We start from the raw sequence: 17,749 nt of genomic DNA on the forward strand, positions 1-17,749 counted from the left end.
CCATCAAAAAATTAGCAATAGGCCTTGAATCAAAGTCGTGCGAGATCTGACCTTGCTGCAAATGTACGTGTACGACTTGATTGTGTTGACGTTCAACTGGTAAGCTGGGCGATTGCAGGCTTTTATCCAGCGAAGGCAGCGATCTAGATGGTACAGATGCTTTCCCGGTTTCACAAATGGGATGAATTTCACGCCAACACAGCGTTCAGGATACCTATCATCCGTTTTACATTGTCCCCAAGCACAGCGCTTGTTAGCAGCATTTGTGTGTGTTTGCTTCCTAAAACAAGGGAAGTAACTCCCAGAGTCTCGATATGTGGATATGGTTAATTTCCTTCACTTGCAAGACAACTGAGATGCTTTTCTCCCTTAAATAAGTGTACTTCTTTAATCTAAACAGGAAACATTTCAGGCTCGGGTACACATCGAATGAGAAATCTGAGGTCGGGAGTAACTTGTAGTCGTTACACGGGAAAGCTGGATATCCTGCGGAAGATCGTCTGCAGCCCACAATAGCTTAATTGGGTTTACAGTCCAACAATCCGCAATGACAATTGTTGTATCGAGGTCATTTTCACCGAAGGAATGGTAAAGGGGAGATAACTCAGGGAAATGAAAACTGAATGAGGCCTTCGACACTACACGTGTGTACTTTGAGTAAAAGTTGATTCAGTGAATCCACATTCACCTTGTTATTCTTATCTCGTGTGACTTGTCGAACATTGTTTTCTTGCTTTTATTAGTTAAACAAAAATCCATATATACTTTCCGTTATAATTCAGGTAGCAAGAGAGAGAGAGAGAGACAGACAGAGAGAGACAGAGAGAGACAGAGAGACAGAGATTGTTATTTTTTCAATAAATTATGTAGTCTTTATCATGAATGAGTTGCTTCCCTTGACTAGACTACGCCTTGAATTTCACACTCAAATGATTGTGCATGTTTCACATGACTGACTCCAAATTAAAATAAAACAATGTGAATTATATGACAACACTTGTCTGTATTTTGTCTCTTTGGAATGGACTATCTATGAAACGTAATTATTGTCCTCGCAAATGTGACTGAACATATCAATATATTAAACACACTTGATTATTTACACCCACACACACCCCCACACACACATGCCCGCGCGCGTACCCCCCTCACACACACACACACACACACACACACACACACACACACACACACACACACACACACACACACACACACACACACACGTACACACACGTACACACACTCTCAACGCGCGCACACAACCGCGAGGTAAATAAACAACATGACATCAACAAGCTTTTATTGTTTTAAAGAAAAATATGAATACACAATCTCTTGACGTACACATGTTTCACATTGTGTTGTCATTGGGATTAAATATATGTGTTCGTTGGGTACATTTACAATACCTTTGAACTCAACATTATATTGATTTACATTAGTGTAGCTCTGAAACAAAGCACTTGTCGGATTGTATCTACTGAAAGGTACTGGCCTTCCATCCTCTAGTTCATTTAACTTGTTACATGATGAAAACAATAGTTTGACACACTCGTATACATAGATACAGACCGACCGACGGATAGACTGACAGACAGACAGACAGACAGACAGACAGACAAACAGACAGACAGACAGACAGACAGACAGACAAACAGACAGACAGACAGACAGACAGACAGACAGACAGACTAGACACAAAACACACGTACACTCAAACATAGAAATAAAGACACACAAAGACAGACAATCACAGATACACTAATTCCCCCCCTTTCCTCACCCTCATCCTTCCCCCTCTCCCCCCCCTCCCACACACACATTCCCCTCGAGTATACAAGGAACGGTAATACATATATGACAACACAACAAAAACTCTTGTTAGTATTCATTCAAAACCGTCATTTCTCTACTCTCGGTTGAAGAAATAATAATACCAGACCCAAAACACTTCTGCAAAAAAGAAAAAGTGTGTCAGAGCGTATTCAGGCCAATCTCAACAAAAACTAGGAAGATCTTTTGAGTTTAGGCCATTCCAAAGAATCTTGCTTCACAATTGTACGGCATAATCATGTTCTTACCCCGGCCTTCGCTAGGTGACATGGGAATTGTGTTCCCTGTTCAAGGCTGCCAACAAAAAACTAGGCGCGTGCTATGAAACTGCGTAGTACTTTTAAGCTACTCTTACACTGTGCCGAATTGCCCTTGCGAATAGCATTTTCCAATAATTCACAATGATCGGGACATGGTCGCAAGACTTTCGTAAAATGATTTTAACTATTCCTTACAATTCGTCTCTTGTTTTGAACATAGCAACTTGCTCCTAATATTCGCAGGGAAGTCATATTGCTATTTTTTTTCGCAACGTACTCGTTAGTACTCGCAAGACATTTGTAATCATCGCAATGTATTTGTGGCGCTAGCAAGCCATTCGCAACCATTCCTTATGCCTGTCTTTACATTGTGCCGAATATCCTTGCGAATATGAACATGTTGTATTCGGCAAAAAAATAGACACATCGACATGAATAATATAGAAAATTGGAAGCCTTACCAATCCTTGCGAATGTCTTACAAATGGTTGCGAGTGCTTGCGAATGTGTTCCGATCATTGAGAATACATACGCATCAAAATCGCCGTTTAGTTGCAAGACGTTTGCAAGATATTCTTACTGTTTTCAAAATATTCGCAAGCAACTGCAGTCACTCGCAAGCATTCGTAAGGCTTTCGCAACATTCTTATGAATTGGGAAGAAATGGTAAAAAAAATCCTGAGAAATTCGTAATGAATTCGCAACCATTCGCAAGATGTTGGCAAAATATGCACGAATAAAATCCGTACGAATGCTTGCGAGCGCTACGCATACCTTTACGATGATTACGAATGGTTTGCGAATACTTAAGAGTACGTTGCGAAACATTCAGAATATGACTTCCTTGCGAATATTAGGAGCATGTTGCTAATGTTCGCAAACAGAGACGAATGGTGGCGAGTGGTTAAGAACATTTCCGAATGTCTTGCGACCATGTCCCGATCATTACGAGTTATTTGCGAATTCTATTCGCAAGGGCAATTCGCCAGAGTGTAAGAGCAACATTACGAACAATGCGAATTGCATACTCGTTTTATTCGTAAAAGGTTTGCAAGCACTCGCACCACTCGCAAGGCCACTCGCAACGTTCGTAATAGATCCGTATATGGATTCGTATACAATCGCAATGATCGGTAGACATTCGCAAGTAGTCGCAACCATTCGTATGACATTCGCAAGGATTCGTAAGCCTTCAATTTTTCTCTGTTTTTTCCTGTCCATTCGTCTCTTTTTTGGCCGAATACAACATTTTCATATTCGTAAGGATATTCGGCACAGTGTAAGACAGGCTTAAGGCAAATTTCTTCCCTTCTAAAGGCGCAGTCCTTCGCTTGAGAATGGTTTTGCTTATTGTCTCAGATTTGCTCAGGCTTTGGCACATGGGGTGAGAGCAACGGAGCGAAAGTGGGTGCCATCCTACAGGTATGGATTAAGTCGCGCGGTCTGACTGGTTGAAATCACAACAAATCTCAATCCAAACCAATCCCACCTCGTGACTGCGTACCACCCATGTGGATGGCACCCAATTTCGCGTCGTGTACCTCAGCTCCAGGCTCGGTAACATATCAATAATAAACAACCTGATTGCTGTTTGTGCGAATGTTGAGTTTTGTTATGATTAACTTCCACAAGTGAATTTGAAGAAAGTCATTTTTCAAATAATGTCAACAGAAAGAAAGAAAAAAAGAAAAAAAACACAAACCCACAACAAGAGAGAAACGAACTAACGAGCGGTGATACGCACGACATAAAGAGCGAACTATTAAAAGCGGTGATACACCGCAAAGTCATTTGATTAAGTATATATAGAGGCTAAGAGTATATGTGCATACACTCTTGTTTATGCAGTGCGACATATAAATATATCTAACACCAGATCAATCGACCCTTGCACAAGGAGAGAAATTGAAATAAATACCTCTATGAGAGAAAGAATGAAACCGCACTTATAACATGGAGCGCACAGAAAAGAATGTGATTTACACATTTTATAATGAGATACCGCAACTTACTTCAGCAGGAGCTCAAAACACCATTTAAGATAATCCAGCACAAAGAAAACGTGGCACCCGGACATATCAGATATCATGCAAGCACGCACGCACGCACGTAAACACGCACGCACGCTCGAACGTAAACACACACACACACACACACTCACACACACACACACACACACACACACACACACACACACACACACACACACACACACACACACACACATTTACACACTGCCACTCACACATACTCATACACAGAAACACTGTAAAGTCTAAACCGCTGGAAGAAGATGTGTAACTTAATGAGGGGAAGAAATCATGTACAATCACCATTGATTACAAACATAAACAAATCCAAATTGTTAAGCAAAATAGTACACTCATTTTGTGTTATCATTGACTGTGTAGAATATTTCAAAGGAAGACAACCCAACACAATCTTCACATGTTACTGATAGCTATAGGGTGTCTGCAGTCTTGTATCAACAATTCTTTCCTTTGAGCAGGCTCTATCTTTTCAATGAAAATTCTCAAAATCTATCTAATCATATGATCCGATACTGCTCGACTGAGTTAAGGGGATACCATTTTACTGTATTAAATTTATGTTTACGGTCTCTGGGGATAATATTGATCTGACCGTATTGGAGGAGTTTCTGGCAAATTTGACTGATTTGAAGTACGTGAGCTTATGTAGAATCGATTGTACCGTAATTTAGACGCATTTGGCAAAATTGGCTCGAAAATAACTGTTACACTTAAACTATGCTAATTAATGAAATCAAAGTGAGCGAGTAAGCATCAGGGCGCTGCTTCTCTTCTGTGAGTGCTTAAAGTTTCAAAATAGTGTTGAGCCGGTGTAACACGAACTTTTTACTCGACGAACAATTTACTCCGGAGTAAAAATTTCGAACGAAATTCTTACTCCGAGTACACCTTTCGTGCGAGAAAAGAACTCCCCAAGGTACGACAAAATTACTCCCTCCACGAAATGTTGACTCCCTAATTTTTTTACTTCGAGTAAAAATCTCGTACACGAAAATGGGATGCGGACGAAGGGATAATGCTAATATGTGATCTCGCGCAAACAAATGTCGCGCTACCCTCCCTCCACCCCTTCCACTACCAAGACTAACAGGGGACAGGGGAGTAAAAGTTGCGTACACCTGGTGTGGGCAGTAAATTGCTCGTGTCAGGGTGGAATAATTTATTCGTTATCTATTCGTCAGGGTGGTAACATTTTCGACCGAAATGTTGACTCGGAACACACCTGTCGTTGGAAGTTATTTTCTCGTGTTATGGGGGAGTAGTTTTTTCGCTAAGGGAGTAACATTTTCGTACGAAATGTTTACTCCGGAGTAAAACTCCCGTGGGAGTAATTTTCTCGTGTTACACCGGCTTACGTCAGTTGCGCCACCAGGGACCCAGCGGCCTTTGTACCTGACAATATCGAGTCAAGGGAAATGACCAATTCTCACACAAGAGTTCACTTTCCATCGAATCATGCCTGCGACAACTGTTGTTCTTTCAGAATACTAGGTTTCTGCAAAGCAAAGACAGTCTTGCTGCATGGTACCTTTATTTCAAACCCCGAACCTCATCGAATAACTTTCATAGCCATCTGGGAGCGTTTTCACAAACATGGTCACACAATGAATCATGCTAAACATGCGTTTCAATTGACTCGCTTTGTTTTCGGCCAAGAGACATGGACAGTTTTAGAAAGTAACTTAAAGGTACTGAACTTGTCAAATCCAGGTGCACGGATCCCTTGGGGCTTTTAGTCATACCTCAGGCAGCTATCCGTTAGAAGAACTACCAAGTTTCATTGACTTGCACCCAAAGAGTCAAGAACTGCGATTTTTTTTACGAATTAATTTCGTACTCGGACCCGGCTGGTCTTGACCTATTTTTGGATCTAAATTTAGATCAGGTCACCACATCATGCACAAAAAGACACGTCACTAGTAGCAAACTATGTCAGACATCATCATGAGTTTGTGTAAAACAAAATGGAGGCCGGAATCACTCAGTTGAATCGAACTCCGACCAAACACCACGTAATAACTAGGTTAATTTATGCACTCGCGTGAACAAAAAACTGTCGAGCTTCACAGATGTCGTCGTTGGGTAGTTTTGGGTTTGTTTTACTACCATAGGAGGATTTTTGAACTGTAAATGCACTCAGCTGCAACAAAAACGCAAAACGAAGGCTGTGAGCTGCACTGTTGACAGAAAGTAACAGACACATTCTCACTCTCTCCTTCATTATTTTGGCCGCTCAGCTTTGACAGCGCAGTCCTTGCCGTCAGGACAGTTCTCCCCGCTATCTTATGTCTCCTCCGGCTCTCAGGATATGAACATCTCTCCATTTGGACACGTACCAACAATCAACATCTCTCCAGTGGGACACGTACCAACAATCAACATCTCTCCAGTGGGACACGTACCAACAATCAACATCTCTCCAGTGGGACACGTACCAACAATCAACATCTCTCCAGTGGGACACGTACCAACAATCAACATCTCTCCAGTGGGACACGTACCAACAATCAACATCTCTCCAGTGGGACACGTACCAACAATCAACATCTCTCCAGTGGGACACGTACCAACAATCAACATCTCTCCAGTGGGACACGTACCAACAATCAACATCTCTCCAGTGGGACACGTACCAACAATCAACATCTCTCCAGTGGGACACGTACCAACAATCAACATCTCTCCAGTGGGACACGTACCAACAATCAACATCTCTCCAGTGGGACACGTACCAACAATCAACATCTCTCCAGTGGGACACGTACCAACAATCAACATCTCTCCAGTGGGACACGTACCAACAATCAACATCTCTCCAGTGGGACACGTACCAACAATCAACATCTCTCCAGTGGGACACGTACCAACAATCAACATCTCTCCAGTGGGACACGTACCAACAATCAACATCTCTCCAGTGGGACACGTACCAACAATCAACATCTCTCCAGTGGGACACGTACCAACAATCAACATCTCTCCATTTGGACACGTACCAACAATCAACATCTCTCCAGTGGGACACGTACCAACAATCAACAGCCTCAATGCTTTCTGAGCAGAGCACGTATTCGCTTTTTTTTGGGGAGGGGGGGGGGGGGGGATACATTCCTTAAATAATAATAATAATAATAATAATGGACATTTATTAATCGCCCCTTCTCACAAGAGCTCACGGCGATTTACATATTAATTTCTGCCGTGTGAGATGGAATTGTTTACACAATACATCACGCATTCACATCGGCCAGTAAATCTCAAGCCATTACGGCGAATATTTACTTTTTACGGCCTGTTATTCCAAGTCACACGGGTATTTGGTGGACACATTTTATCTATGCCTATACAATTTTGCCAGGAAAGACCCTTTTGTCAATCGTGGGATCTTTAACGTGCATACCCCAATGTAGTGTACACCAGTAGTGTCAATCTGCTATATTGATTCATACGAATGGACTCCAAGTGTAAAGGCGATCGAGATAAAGAAGAATTCTTACGAACAACCAACTGCGCAGATGAAGCTCCCAAGCAGTTGATGTTTGGTATTTGTCTAAGTGGAGGGATGGTCCTGTCCCTTGCAACACAGCCACAGTAGATTGTGAGCAGAAATGCAGTGTCATCTTCCGCAGCCTACAACAGCGACCCGACATCCCTCCCTGGTGCGTCTGTAAAATCGGTAAGTCTGGCAGCGGAACGAAATTCAGATGTGGATGGAGCTGTGAGCGCAGGTGCGGGGCGGCGTGAGAACACGCCGGGACAAGGACAAGGACAAGGACAAGGACAAGGACAAGAACAAGGACAAGGACAAGGACAAGGACAAGGACAAGGACAAGAACAAGGACAAGGACAAGGACAAGGACAAGGACAAGGACAAGGAACAGCAACACAAGAAACAGAAAAGTAGACAGTGAGCCGAACTGATTCCAAGGGATGGAGCAGTGTTGTCAAGCAAGGCGGTCATCTCGGCACCGCGAGAGACTGGATGGAGTACAATCGGAGCTGCTGACGGACTAAACGTGACCTCAGAAGTCCACCATTTTGCGCATACTCTGGTCCATGACGTTGACAAACCTGTTGTACGGAGGTGGGTTTGATGCGTCTGAAAAAAAACCCAGTTTGCAATGTTGGAAAAGTGAGTCTGTTGGTAATATGTTCTGTTATTATTACTGCATGTATCATAATTGGTTTTGTTTTCAAAAATAGTTCTGTGTGTTTTTCAAAGTATTTAAGACATGAACTATTAAAACTCAGGGTAAGTTAATCAGAAGTTGCCCATCCATCAAGAAACATGTTTTTTTCAATATTTCGAGGACGAAAGTTGTGTAGAAGTGATGGCATAGGAGATGAAGTTCATTACAGGAAATGAGTATTGCGCATGTTCGCAAAAAGTAAATCAGTAAACGTTATTTCTGACTGTACATGTTTGATATTTGTCCTTCCGCAATATTTGTAGAAGTTCAGTGTTTTCCTTGACCCGACATATTGATTATGCAGATGATAATTCTTATTTCTTTTTGAGTTAATCTTTCTTGACATTTTTATTCATTCGTACTTATTTTCGGGATACATGTTTCTGCGTGAAAAATATATGTTTGTTGTAATAGCAGATTAAACACCCGGGGCCCTGGGGACAAACAGTCAATCGAAACCTTTGATCCCTGGAATTAAGGATTGTGTATGTGTTAGGGTGTGAGTGTGTTAGGGTGTGTGTGTGTGTGTGTGTGTGTGTGTGTGTGTGTGTGTGTGTGTGTGTTGTGTATGTGTGCGTGCGTGCGTGCGTACATTTGTGTGTGCGTGCGTACATGCATGCGTACATGCATGCACTGTGTGTGTGCGTGCGTGCGTGCGTGTGTGTGTGTGTGTGTGTGTGTGGGTGTGTGTGTGTGTGTTGTGTATGTGTGCGTGCGTGCGTACATTTGTGTGTGCGTGCGTACATGCATGCGTACATGCATGCACTGTGTGTGTGTGCGTGCGTGGGTGTGTGTGTGTGTGTGTGTGTGTGTGTGTGTGTGTGTGTGTGTGCGTGCGTGCATGCGTGCATTCATACGTGTGTTCATGTGTGTGTGTGCGTACGTGCACGCGTGCGTACATGTGTGTCTGAGTGATAGTTCGTTCACTTGTTAAATCGGTATATGGTGTCAGTACTTACTTGCGTCAAACGTGACATGTTTGGGTTCAACAACGGGCCGGGGCGAGTCGTAGGTGTAATTAGCGGGGTTGGTCGCAGGGGTATTCCCAGTGTTGCCCGCACCGGACGTTCCAACCTTGCCCGCGTTCTTGAAATAGCAGAACATGACGACCATAACGATGGCCATCACAGCGATGACAGCACACAGGGCGCCCACAACAACTTTACCGGTCGTCGACAGTCTGAACATGAAATGAAATGGCATGGAGAAAAGACGGAAGAAGAAGACAAAGGAACAGATACAAAATTAAATTAAACAAAAAGTAAACACCACAATCAGGGACAGATGAAGGATTTTTTTTGTTTGTTTGTTCGTTCATGGGCTGAAACTCCCACGGCTTTTACGTGTATGACCGTTTTTACCCCGCCATTTAGGCAGCCATACGCCGCTTTCGGAGGAAGCATGCTGGGTATTTTCGTGTTTCTATAACCCACCGAACTCTGACATGGATTACAGGATCTTTTTCGTGCGCACTTGGTCTTGTGCTTGCGTGTACACACGAGGGTGTTCGGACACCAAGGAGAGTCTGCACACAAAGTTGACTCGGAGAAATAAATCTCTCACCGAACGTGGGGACGAACTCACGCTGACAGAGGCCAACTGGATACAAATCCAGCGCGCTACCGACTGAGCTACATCCCCGCCCTAGATGAAGGACAAGCAGAAGACAATGCAGGGAACAAACAGAGCATGCAGGGAAATAAAAGGCAAGTGGAGACTTTAAAGGAAAAAGAAAGACCAAGAAAGAAAGAAAAGAATAGAGTACTCATACGAAGAATGAGGGTACTTTTGTGGCGTCAATCCTACGGTAAACGGCTGTTCCAAGAGCCTCTCAACAGATATAAATAGAAAAACAATTTAAAAAAGGCACCCGCCAACAAATCAATCAATCAATCAATACGAGGCTTATTATCGCGCGTATTCCGTGGGTACAGTTCTAAGCGCAGGGATTTTTTTTTATTTTAATTTAAAAAATTTTTATGCAATTTATTTCGCGCACATATTCAAGGCGCAGGGATTTATTTATGCCGTGAGAGATGGAATTTTTTTACACAATACATCACGCATTCACATCGGCCAGCAGATTGCAGCCATTTCGGCGCATATTCTACTTTTCACGGCCTATTATTCCAAGTCACACGGGTATTTTGGTGGACATTTTTATCTATGCCTATACAATTTTGCCAGGAAAGACCCTTTTGTCAATTGTGGGATCTTTAACGTGCACACCCCAATGTAGTGTACCCAAATGTCCAAGTTGAAGACGCTTATTATTATTATTATTATTATTGTGATCATTTTTATGCGCCTAATCTAGATATAGCCCTAGGCGCTTACATATTAATTTCTGCCGTTTGAATTTCTTCCAAAGTCTCGAACAATCTTTGGTGTCAAAGCAAAACGAGATTGTTTAGCGTGACGTGTTCGTCCAAAACATTCTTCGAGGGAAAACAACAAGCGCAAAAGTGTCCCCAGCTTGAGCTTTGCAGGACCCTGCAAGACTAGTTTGACCCGACCTCATTTAAATGATATCACCACGTGTGAATTGAAAGATACTTTCATGACATGATTGGCCTCCTTCACGTACGTTGGATAAACACAGTTAACAAAGTATCCACTTTGGAATTCACACTCAAATTAAACACACACACACACACACACACACACACACACACACACACACACACACACACACACAGACACACACACACAGACACACACACACACACACACACATACACACACACACACACACACACACGCACACACACACACACACACACACACACACACACACACACACACACACACACACACACACACACACACACACACAAATCACTTACCCGCCGGAAGACGACGAATTGCTGGGTTGTTGAGAGGGAGGTTCGGCTGTCGTCGTTGTGTCCGGAGTAGTTGGCGTGGTTTTTATTATATTCACGACTACATTATAAGGCGTTGTCGTTTGTTGGGCCCCTTCACTATCTGAAACCAAGATAAATAGATTTGTTTTTTTGTGTTATTGTGTTTCTTTGTGTTATTGCTTTCGTTTACTTCTACATTTCACGTGCTTACTTTTTGTCAGACAATTTGAAGTAAAGACGTCGGCCTCAAATACGCCTGGTGGGTTAAGGGTGGAGATTTTCACGTTCTTCCATATCAACTTATGTGCAGACCTGCTACTGCATTAACAGCAACAACATATAGTCAACAACATGATCAACAACAACAACAACAACAACAACAACAACAACAACAACAACAACAACAACAACAACGACGACGGCGACCCCCACCCCTCATAACGAGAGGTTATAAGAAATAGCTCTCCAAGAAAAGAAGAAAATGTCCAGCGCTGTATTTATTAAAGAATGGTTCGTCACCAGGTTTAGACGGATTGACTACAAGTTTCATGAAAAATATTTGGTCTAAAGTAAAAATTATGGTGGTTAATTCCCTTCAAAGTGCATTTGTGACCCTCCACCACGGCATGAGTCGCATGTCACCTTTGCATGATTTTCATATTTTTACATTTTCCTAAAGAGTTTTTTATGCTCTATCCAGTGGTGAAAACCGTTTTAGAAAAGAGCAAAAACTGGTTGAGTTATAAGCCTGTGACTAAGGTGACCCTCACGCTGTTACCATGCACTCTCCGGACTTATATCAAGCCTTGCGCAGAACCGCGCGAGGTGACATGCGACTCATTTCGTGGTGGAGGGTCACATTTAGAGTTGGTGAATTGGCAGATACTCAGAACAGAGCAGTTATCACTTTGATTCATAAGGGTAAAGATTTGCCGAGAGATATGGAGGCCTATATCTGTAACCAATACAGATTATAAAATGCTGGCAAAATGTTTATCGCAGCGCTTATCTGGTGTTATTTCTGACCTCGTGTCAGAAGATCAGACAGGATTTATCAAGGGAAGAAAGGCAAGTAACTTGATTAGATTAATTGATGATGTCATTAATTACGCTAATGAAAGAAATCAACCCGGTATATTACTTGCCCTTGACTACGCCCGAGCCTACGATTCCATCTCAAAAGACTATGTGGTCTGGTCCTTGGTTTTGGCGAAAAATGTGTAAAATGGATTAAAGTTTTATTGACAAACACCACGAGTTGCATAAATTATATGGGTTGGATTTCGGAAGAAATAAGTGTGAATTCCGGAATTCGTCAGGGATGTCCCCTCTCACCTTTGGCCTTCGTGCTTGCTGTAGAATTATTAGCAATCAAAATCCGAAGTCACCCCAATATTAAAGGATTTGCCTTACCAGATGTATGTTTTGCAGAACAAACATCTCGTATCTTGAAACTCGCTATGTACGCCGATGACATAACTGTTTTACTTCAAGATAAAAACGACATGGAAACGGTTTTGAAAATCATTGATGATTTCTCCAATATATCTCGCTTAAAATTAAATAAAAGTAAAACGGAAGCAATGTGGTTGGGATCGCGTAAAAACTGTCAAGAGAAATATTGCGATATTAAATGGAATACCCAGGTTAAAATTATGGGAATTATTTTTAAAAATGACATCCCGGCCTCTGAAATTATGGAAAATTGGTCCAAAAGACTTGAAAAAGTTGAACAAATCGTTTGCAGATTGTCAAGAAGAAATTTAAGTATAAACAGCAAATTATGTATTATTAAGTCCTTCTTAGTTCCACAATTTGTTTACGTTATGCAGGCACTTCTTGCCCCTGTTAAAGTTCTCGATAAGTTGAATACTATTTTGTTCAGGTTTCTCTGGAAAAGGAAGTATTCAAATACAAAAGCCTTTGAAAAAATTAAACGAAATGTATTGTGTAATGTGGTGGAAGAAGGTGGTATTAAAAGAAATTTACTTTGTTTTAAAGCCACAACACCGCTAAAACTGTTCCAAGGTATTGAATGCATTTGATCAAACTTTCGGAAAGAAGTTCTCTTAAAATGGATTCATAATAAAGCATTGATTTTTGAGAGAGAAGATCGCTTTGGCGATCAATGTTTGTGGAACAATATAAATGTGGTTTATAAAAATAAAAGTTTATATTTTAAAAAGTGGATCGAAGCGTACTTAGATACGGTGAAAGATATTTGGGTTAACGGAGATATGATTCCACGGAGATATGATTCCTTTTAACCAGCTGTGCACAAAGACATGATACAGTCCCTCTAGATTTTTTGAGTACGGCGCAATTAAGACAGCTGTGCGAGCGCTTGCATTTCGCAAAAACACAGCCAGCCCGCGAGCAGGCGAACACAATAATGACCTTGACACGCGGAACCCTGTGATCATTAACCCCTCCGCGAGAAAGTTTCGCATGCTGATAGTCCAGTCTAAAGCGAGCGAGCCTTGCGCTGTTACATTTTGGTTACATAAATATCAGGTTAAACTAGATCACAGTTATTGGCTGTTAGCAAGCGAATGTACAAAAGAAGAAAGATTAAGATTGTTACAATGGAAAATATTACATAATATTTATCCCACAAATATATTATTAAATAAAATGAAAATTAGAGAAACAAAATTATGTACATTTTGTAAACACATTGATTATGTTGAACACTTTTTTTTTTGCAGTGTGAGAAGTTGACGAGCTTTTGGGAAAATGTTGTCCATTATATTTTTAGAAATACAGGATTAAATGTGCACCTTTCAGAACACGATGTTTTGTTTGGTTATCAACCTAGTAATATATGCCAAAATAATAAGGTAATTAATCACATTATTTTGATTGCAAAAATGTGTATTAGTAAATATAAGTATGGTGATAGATACGATTTGAATAGTATATTGGAAAATGAAATGTACATTAGAAGATTGTGAGTATTGTATAAGTCGAGATGAGGTGAAGTGATATGTGACGTTTGTGAATATTATGTATGAGGGGGGTGGGAGGGAGCGGACGGACGAGAATGCGTGTATCTGTCTTTGGGGATGCATATAATTATATGAGTGTGCGTGTGACTGGGGGTGCGAGTGATCGGGGGTAAGATAGGCTTTAGGTGTGGTTTACCTATGTGAAGAAACGATGCCGGGTTTTCTAAAAATTCAATACGATCAGGATGTTATAAGATAACGGTAGGCCTACATAGATTTTGTTAAGTGTACCGGTATATGTGATGTTATTATGTTTAGATGTCAGACAAACATATTTTATGAAAATGTTAGCCATTGTATCTTTTGATTGATGGTTATACGTATACATATGTCTCTCCAACACATATTCCAACAACACATACGCATTAAAAGGATATTAACGAATTTAAAAAAAGTTTAAAAAAAAGAGAAATGTCCATTGTAGTTCAAACACTTTTATAACAGGTTATAAGGAATATTGTAACAATCAGTGGTATTTATTAAACGTCCCACATGATGTGCTTGGCAAATTAAAAAAAAAATCCATTATCAACGAGACCATCAACGAGACCAACAACGAGACCAACAACGGCGACGACGACGACGACGACGACAAGAAGAAGAAACAGAAGAAGAAGAAGAAGAAGAAGAAGAAGAAGAAGAAGAAAAAGAAGAAGAAGAAGAAGAAGAAAAAAAAAACAAGAACAAGAACAAGAACAACAACAACGACGACGATGCCGACAACAACAACAACAACAACAACAAAAACAACAACGACAACGACAACAACAACAACGACGACAACAACAACAACGACGATGACGACGGCGACCCCCCACCCCCACCCCTCATAACGAAAGCTTATACGAAATATCTCTCCAAGAAAAGAAGAAACATATCCAGCACACTTACCGATGAATAGAATAACAAGCATGAAGAGCAGTAACAGTGTAGGAAGATGTGTAATCATTTTGGCGTGGAATGCAATATGCAGAACGGCAACAAGGCTTCCACAAATCACCTCAATCAAGTCTAACAGATGATCGTTCCCCCAATGTCTTACACAGAATCAACAATCTTCGCGTTCCTTATTCAGCGTCCATTGTAATTAAGGTTAAACGAGAAGTCAATCATCCGAAACACTCATAAGCTGGCTATCATTTGAAATTCTGAGTGCTCTCTCAGCATCTATAAATCACCGCAGTCACTATTTTGGCGTGTTCTCAGCAGACGAAGAAATGCTGTGTTTTTCAAGCAGTGGTGGCTGTATACCGGCTATAGCGATGTTACATTGAACGCTTGGACGCTGCTTGGCAATGATGGTGTACAAGCTCTATTTCAGTGCTACCCTCACACAGGTCTGTAGAAGAGAAGGAAAACCACTCTCAGTAAATGATCTACCTAGCGCGTACAAATTCAAGTATAGCAGTAAAAAAAAAGTTGTTACTTCAAACGCTTACTCATTGACGTTCCTACCGTATTGCCTAAAAAAACACACAAAAAACGTGTGTGTGTGTGTGTGTGTGTGTGTGTGTGTGTGTGTGTGTGTGTGTGTGTGTGTGTGTGTGTGTGTGTGTGTGTGTGTGTGTGTGTGTGTGTGTGTGTTGTGCATACGCGCGCACTCAAACAAACAAATAATTCTTTCTCGCGCGAACCAGAATGTGAAAAATCGACGTGTTGATAGGTAAAGCTTGTATTCCAAACGCATACGTACAAACTGGGAAAAAATACTAACACAAACACCAGTTGAATGGCCAAAAATATTTAACGTTACTAGGAAAATTCAAGAAACAAAATTGAAGTGGTTTCAGATAAAAATAAATAACCGAATACTTGTAACAAACTCAGTCCTTAAGGAAATGAAAGTTGTTAATAGTAATTTATGTATTTTTTGCAAAGTTGAAAAAGATTCGATTTACCATTACTTATGCAAGTGCCAACATGTCAGAACCTTTTGGGCTGAGTTTGAACAATTTCTAAAAAGGAAATGTGACAACTGTATTAGACTAAACCTTACTGATAACTTGATACTTTTTGGTTTTGACAGTAACATAAAGACAGATCAAGGCTTTGATTTCATACTCTTGAACGCTAAATTTTTTGTTTATAAATGTAGAATCAATAACATCAGACCATGTTTACGTGTATTTTTGAAAGAATTATCTTATCTACATAAAATTGACCAATATGTTTACAGTATTCATATGAAATCTAAACAACGAAGAGACTGTGGTAAGATGAACAAAGTTAAAAAACAAAGGAATACTGTACTCACCAATACAAGAACGGGACAAGACGGTACGAATTTTCGCTTATGGAAGCTTCATCAGGAAAAACAAGTGGCGAAGCCATCAAGGCTCACGTAAGAAATCGACAAACAGTAACACAAACTCAATCACTCCGTCACACACACACACACACACACACACACACACACACACACACACACACACACACACACACACACACACACACACACACACACACACACACACACACACACACACACACACACACACACACACACACACACACACACACACACACACAGAAAGAGCATAGGTGAAACTGTGCAAGAAAGCGAGACACTAGATCTAGATCTGTCTGTCTGCATGTACACTAGTCTCGGCCCGCTCAAAATAATAATGACCGAGACTTTCAGTACTTCCTTCGCGTGACGTCTAACCCTCTTACGTCATAATGTGACGTCAATGTAATGTGACGTCTTCAAATGTTAGAGTTTCTACCACAGACATACACACGCACGCACGCACATACGCACATACGCACATACGCACATACGCACGCACGCACAGACAGACAAAGTTACGATCGCATAGGCTACACTTACGTGAGCCAACAAGAACACAAAAGACAACAAAAAGCAGACGCAACACGGAACGAACAAGGTTTGAAAGAAAATGGAGGGGAAACACGCAAAAAAGGGAAGGAACTCTAGGAACGGAAATGAATGAAAGGGGAGAGAAGTGGTTGGATGATGTCATGGGCACAGGCATACTAGACTAAAAGTGATACACATTCATGAATGTGTACCACTTTTAGTCTAGTATGCCTGTGCCCATGACATCATCCAACCACTTCTCTCCACTTTCATTCATTTCCGTTCCTAGAGTTCCTTCCCTTTTTTGCGTGTTTCCCCTCCATTTTCTTTCAAACCTTGTTCGTTCCGTGTTGCGTCTGCTTTTTGTTGTCTTTTGTGTTCTTGTTTTTCCTGATGAAGCTTCCATAAGCGAAAATTCGTACCGTCTTGTCCCGTTCTTGTATTGGTGAGTACAGTATTCCTTTGTTTTTTAACTGAATTCATATGAAACAATATCAGTTTACCCTTAAATGGGCTCCATATAATGCATTATTAGCTGCCATATAAATTATGTATCATGTTGTTTTGTCAAATATTTATGTACCTTGAATTGTTTGACAATTAATTCATGCATGCCTGAATAAAAAATGTTGAAGAAAAAAAAAATCGCATACCCATCTTGGCTTTTAAATACTCCTAGGTGGACCTCTTCTTGTTTTGACACATACCGGAAAACAATC

General features: G+C 41.0%; 2 protein-coding genes across 2 annotated transcripts; one reads left to right on the plus strand and one right to left on the minus strand.

Annotated features, from left to right (window-relative positions):
• The first annotated feature begins 6,455 nt into the window (after positions 1-6,455).
• LOC138963724 (uncharacterized) lies at positions 6,456-8,058 on the plus strand. Its single transcript, XM_070335573.1, has 2 exons — positions 6,456-7,106; positions 7,876-8,058. Exons 1-2 carry the CDS (start codon positions 6,456-6,458, stop codon positions 8,056-8,058), a joined length of 834 nt encoding a protein of 277 aa, XP_070191674.1.
• On the minus strand, positions 7,268-15,660 carry LOC138963520 (uncharacterized). The gene is made up of 4 exons (XM_070335397.1): positions 15,101-15,660; positions 11,184-11,322; positions 9,297-9,517; positions 7,268-8,246 (listed from the first exon to the last, which is right to left on the minus strand). Exons 1-4 carry the CDS (start codon positions 15,156-15,158, stop codon positions 8,170-8,172), a joined length of 495 nt encoding a protein of 164 aa, XP_070191498.1. The 5' UTR covers positions 15,159-15,660; the 3' UTR covers positions 7,268-8,169.
• Between the last annotated feature and the right edge of the window lie 2,089 nt (positions 15,661-17,749).

Source organism: Littorina saxatilis, linkage group LG4, assembly GCF_037325665.1.
Source record: "Littorina saxatilis isolate snail1 linkage group LG4, US_GU_Lsax_2.0, whole genome shotgun sequence".
Taxonomy (NCBI): domain Eukaryota; kingdom Metazoa; phylum Mollusca; class Gastropoda; order Littorinimorpha; family Littorinidae; genus Littorina; species Littorina saxatilis.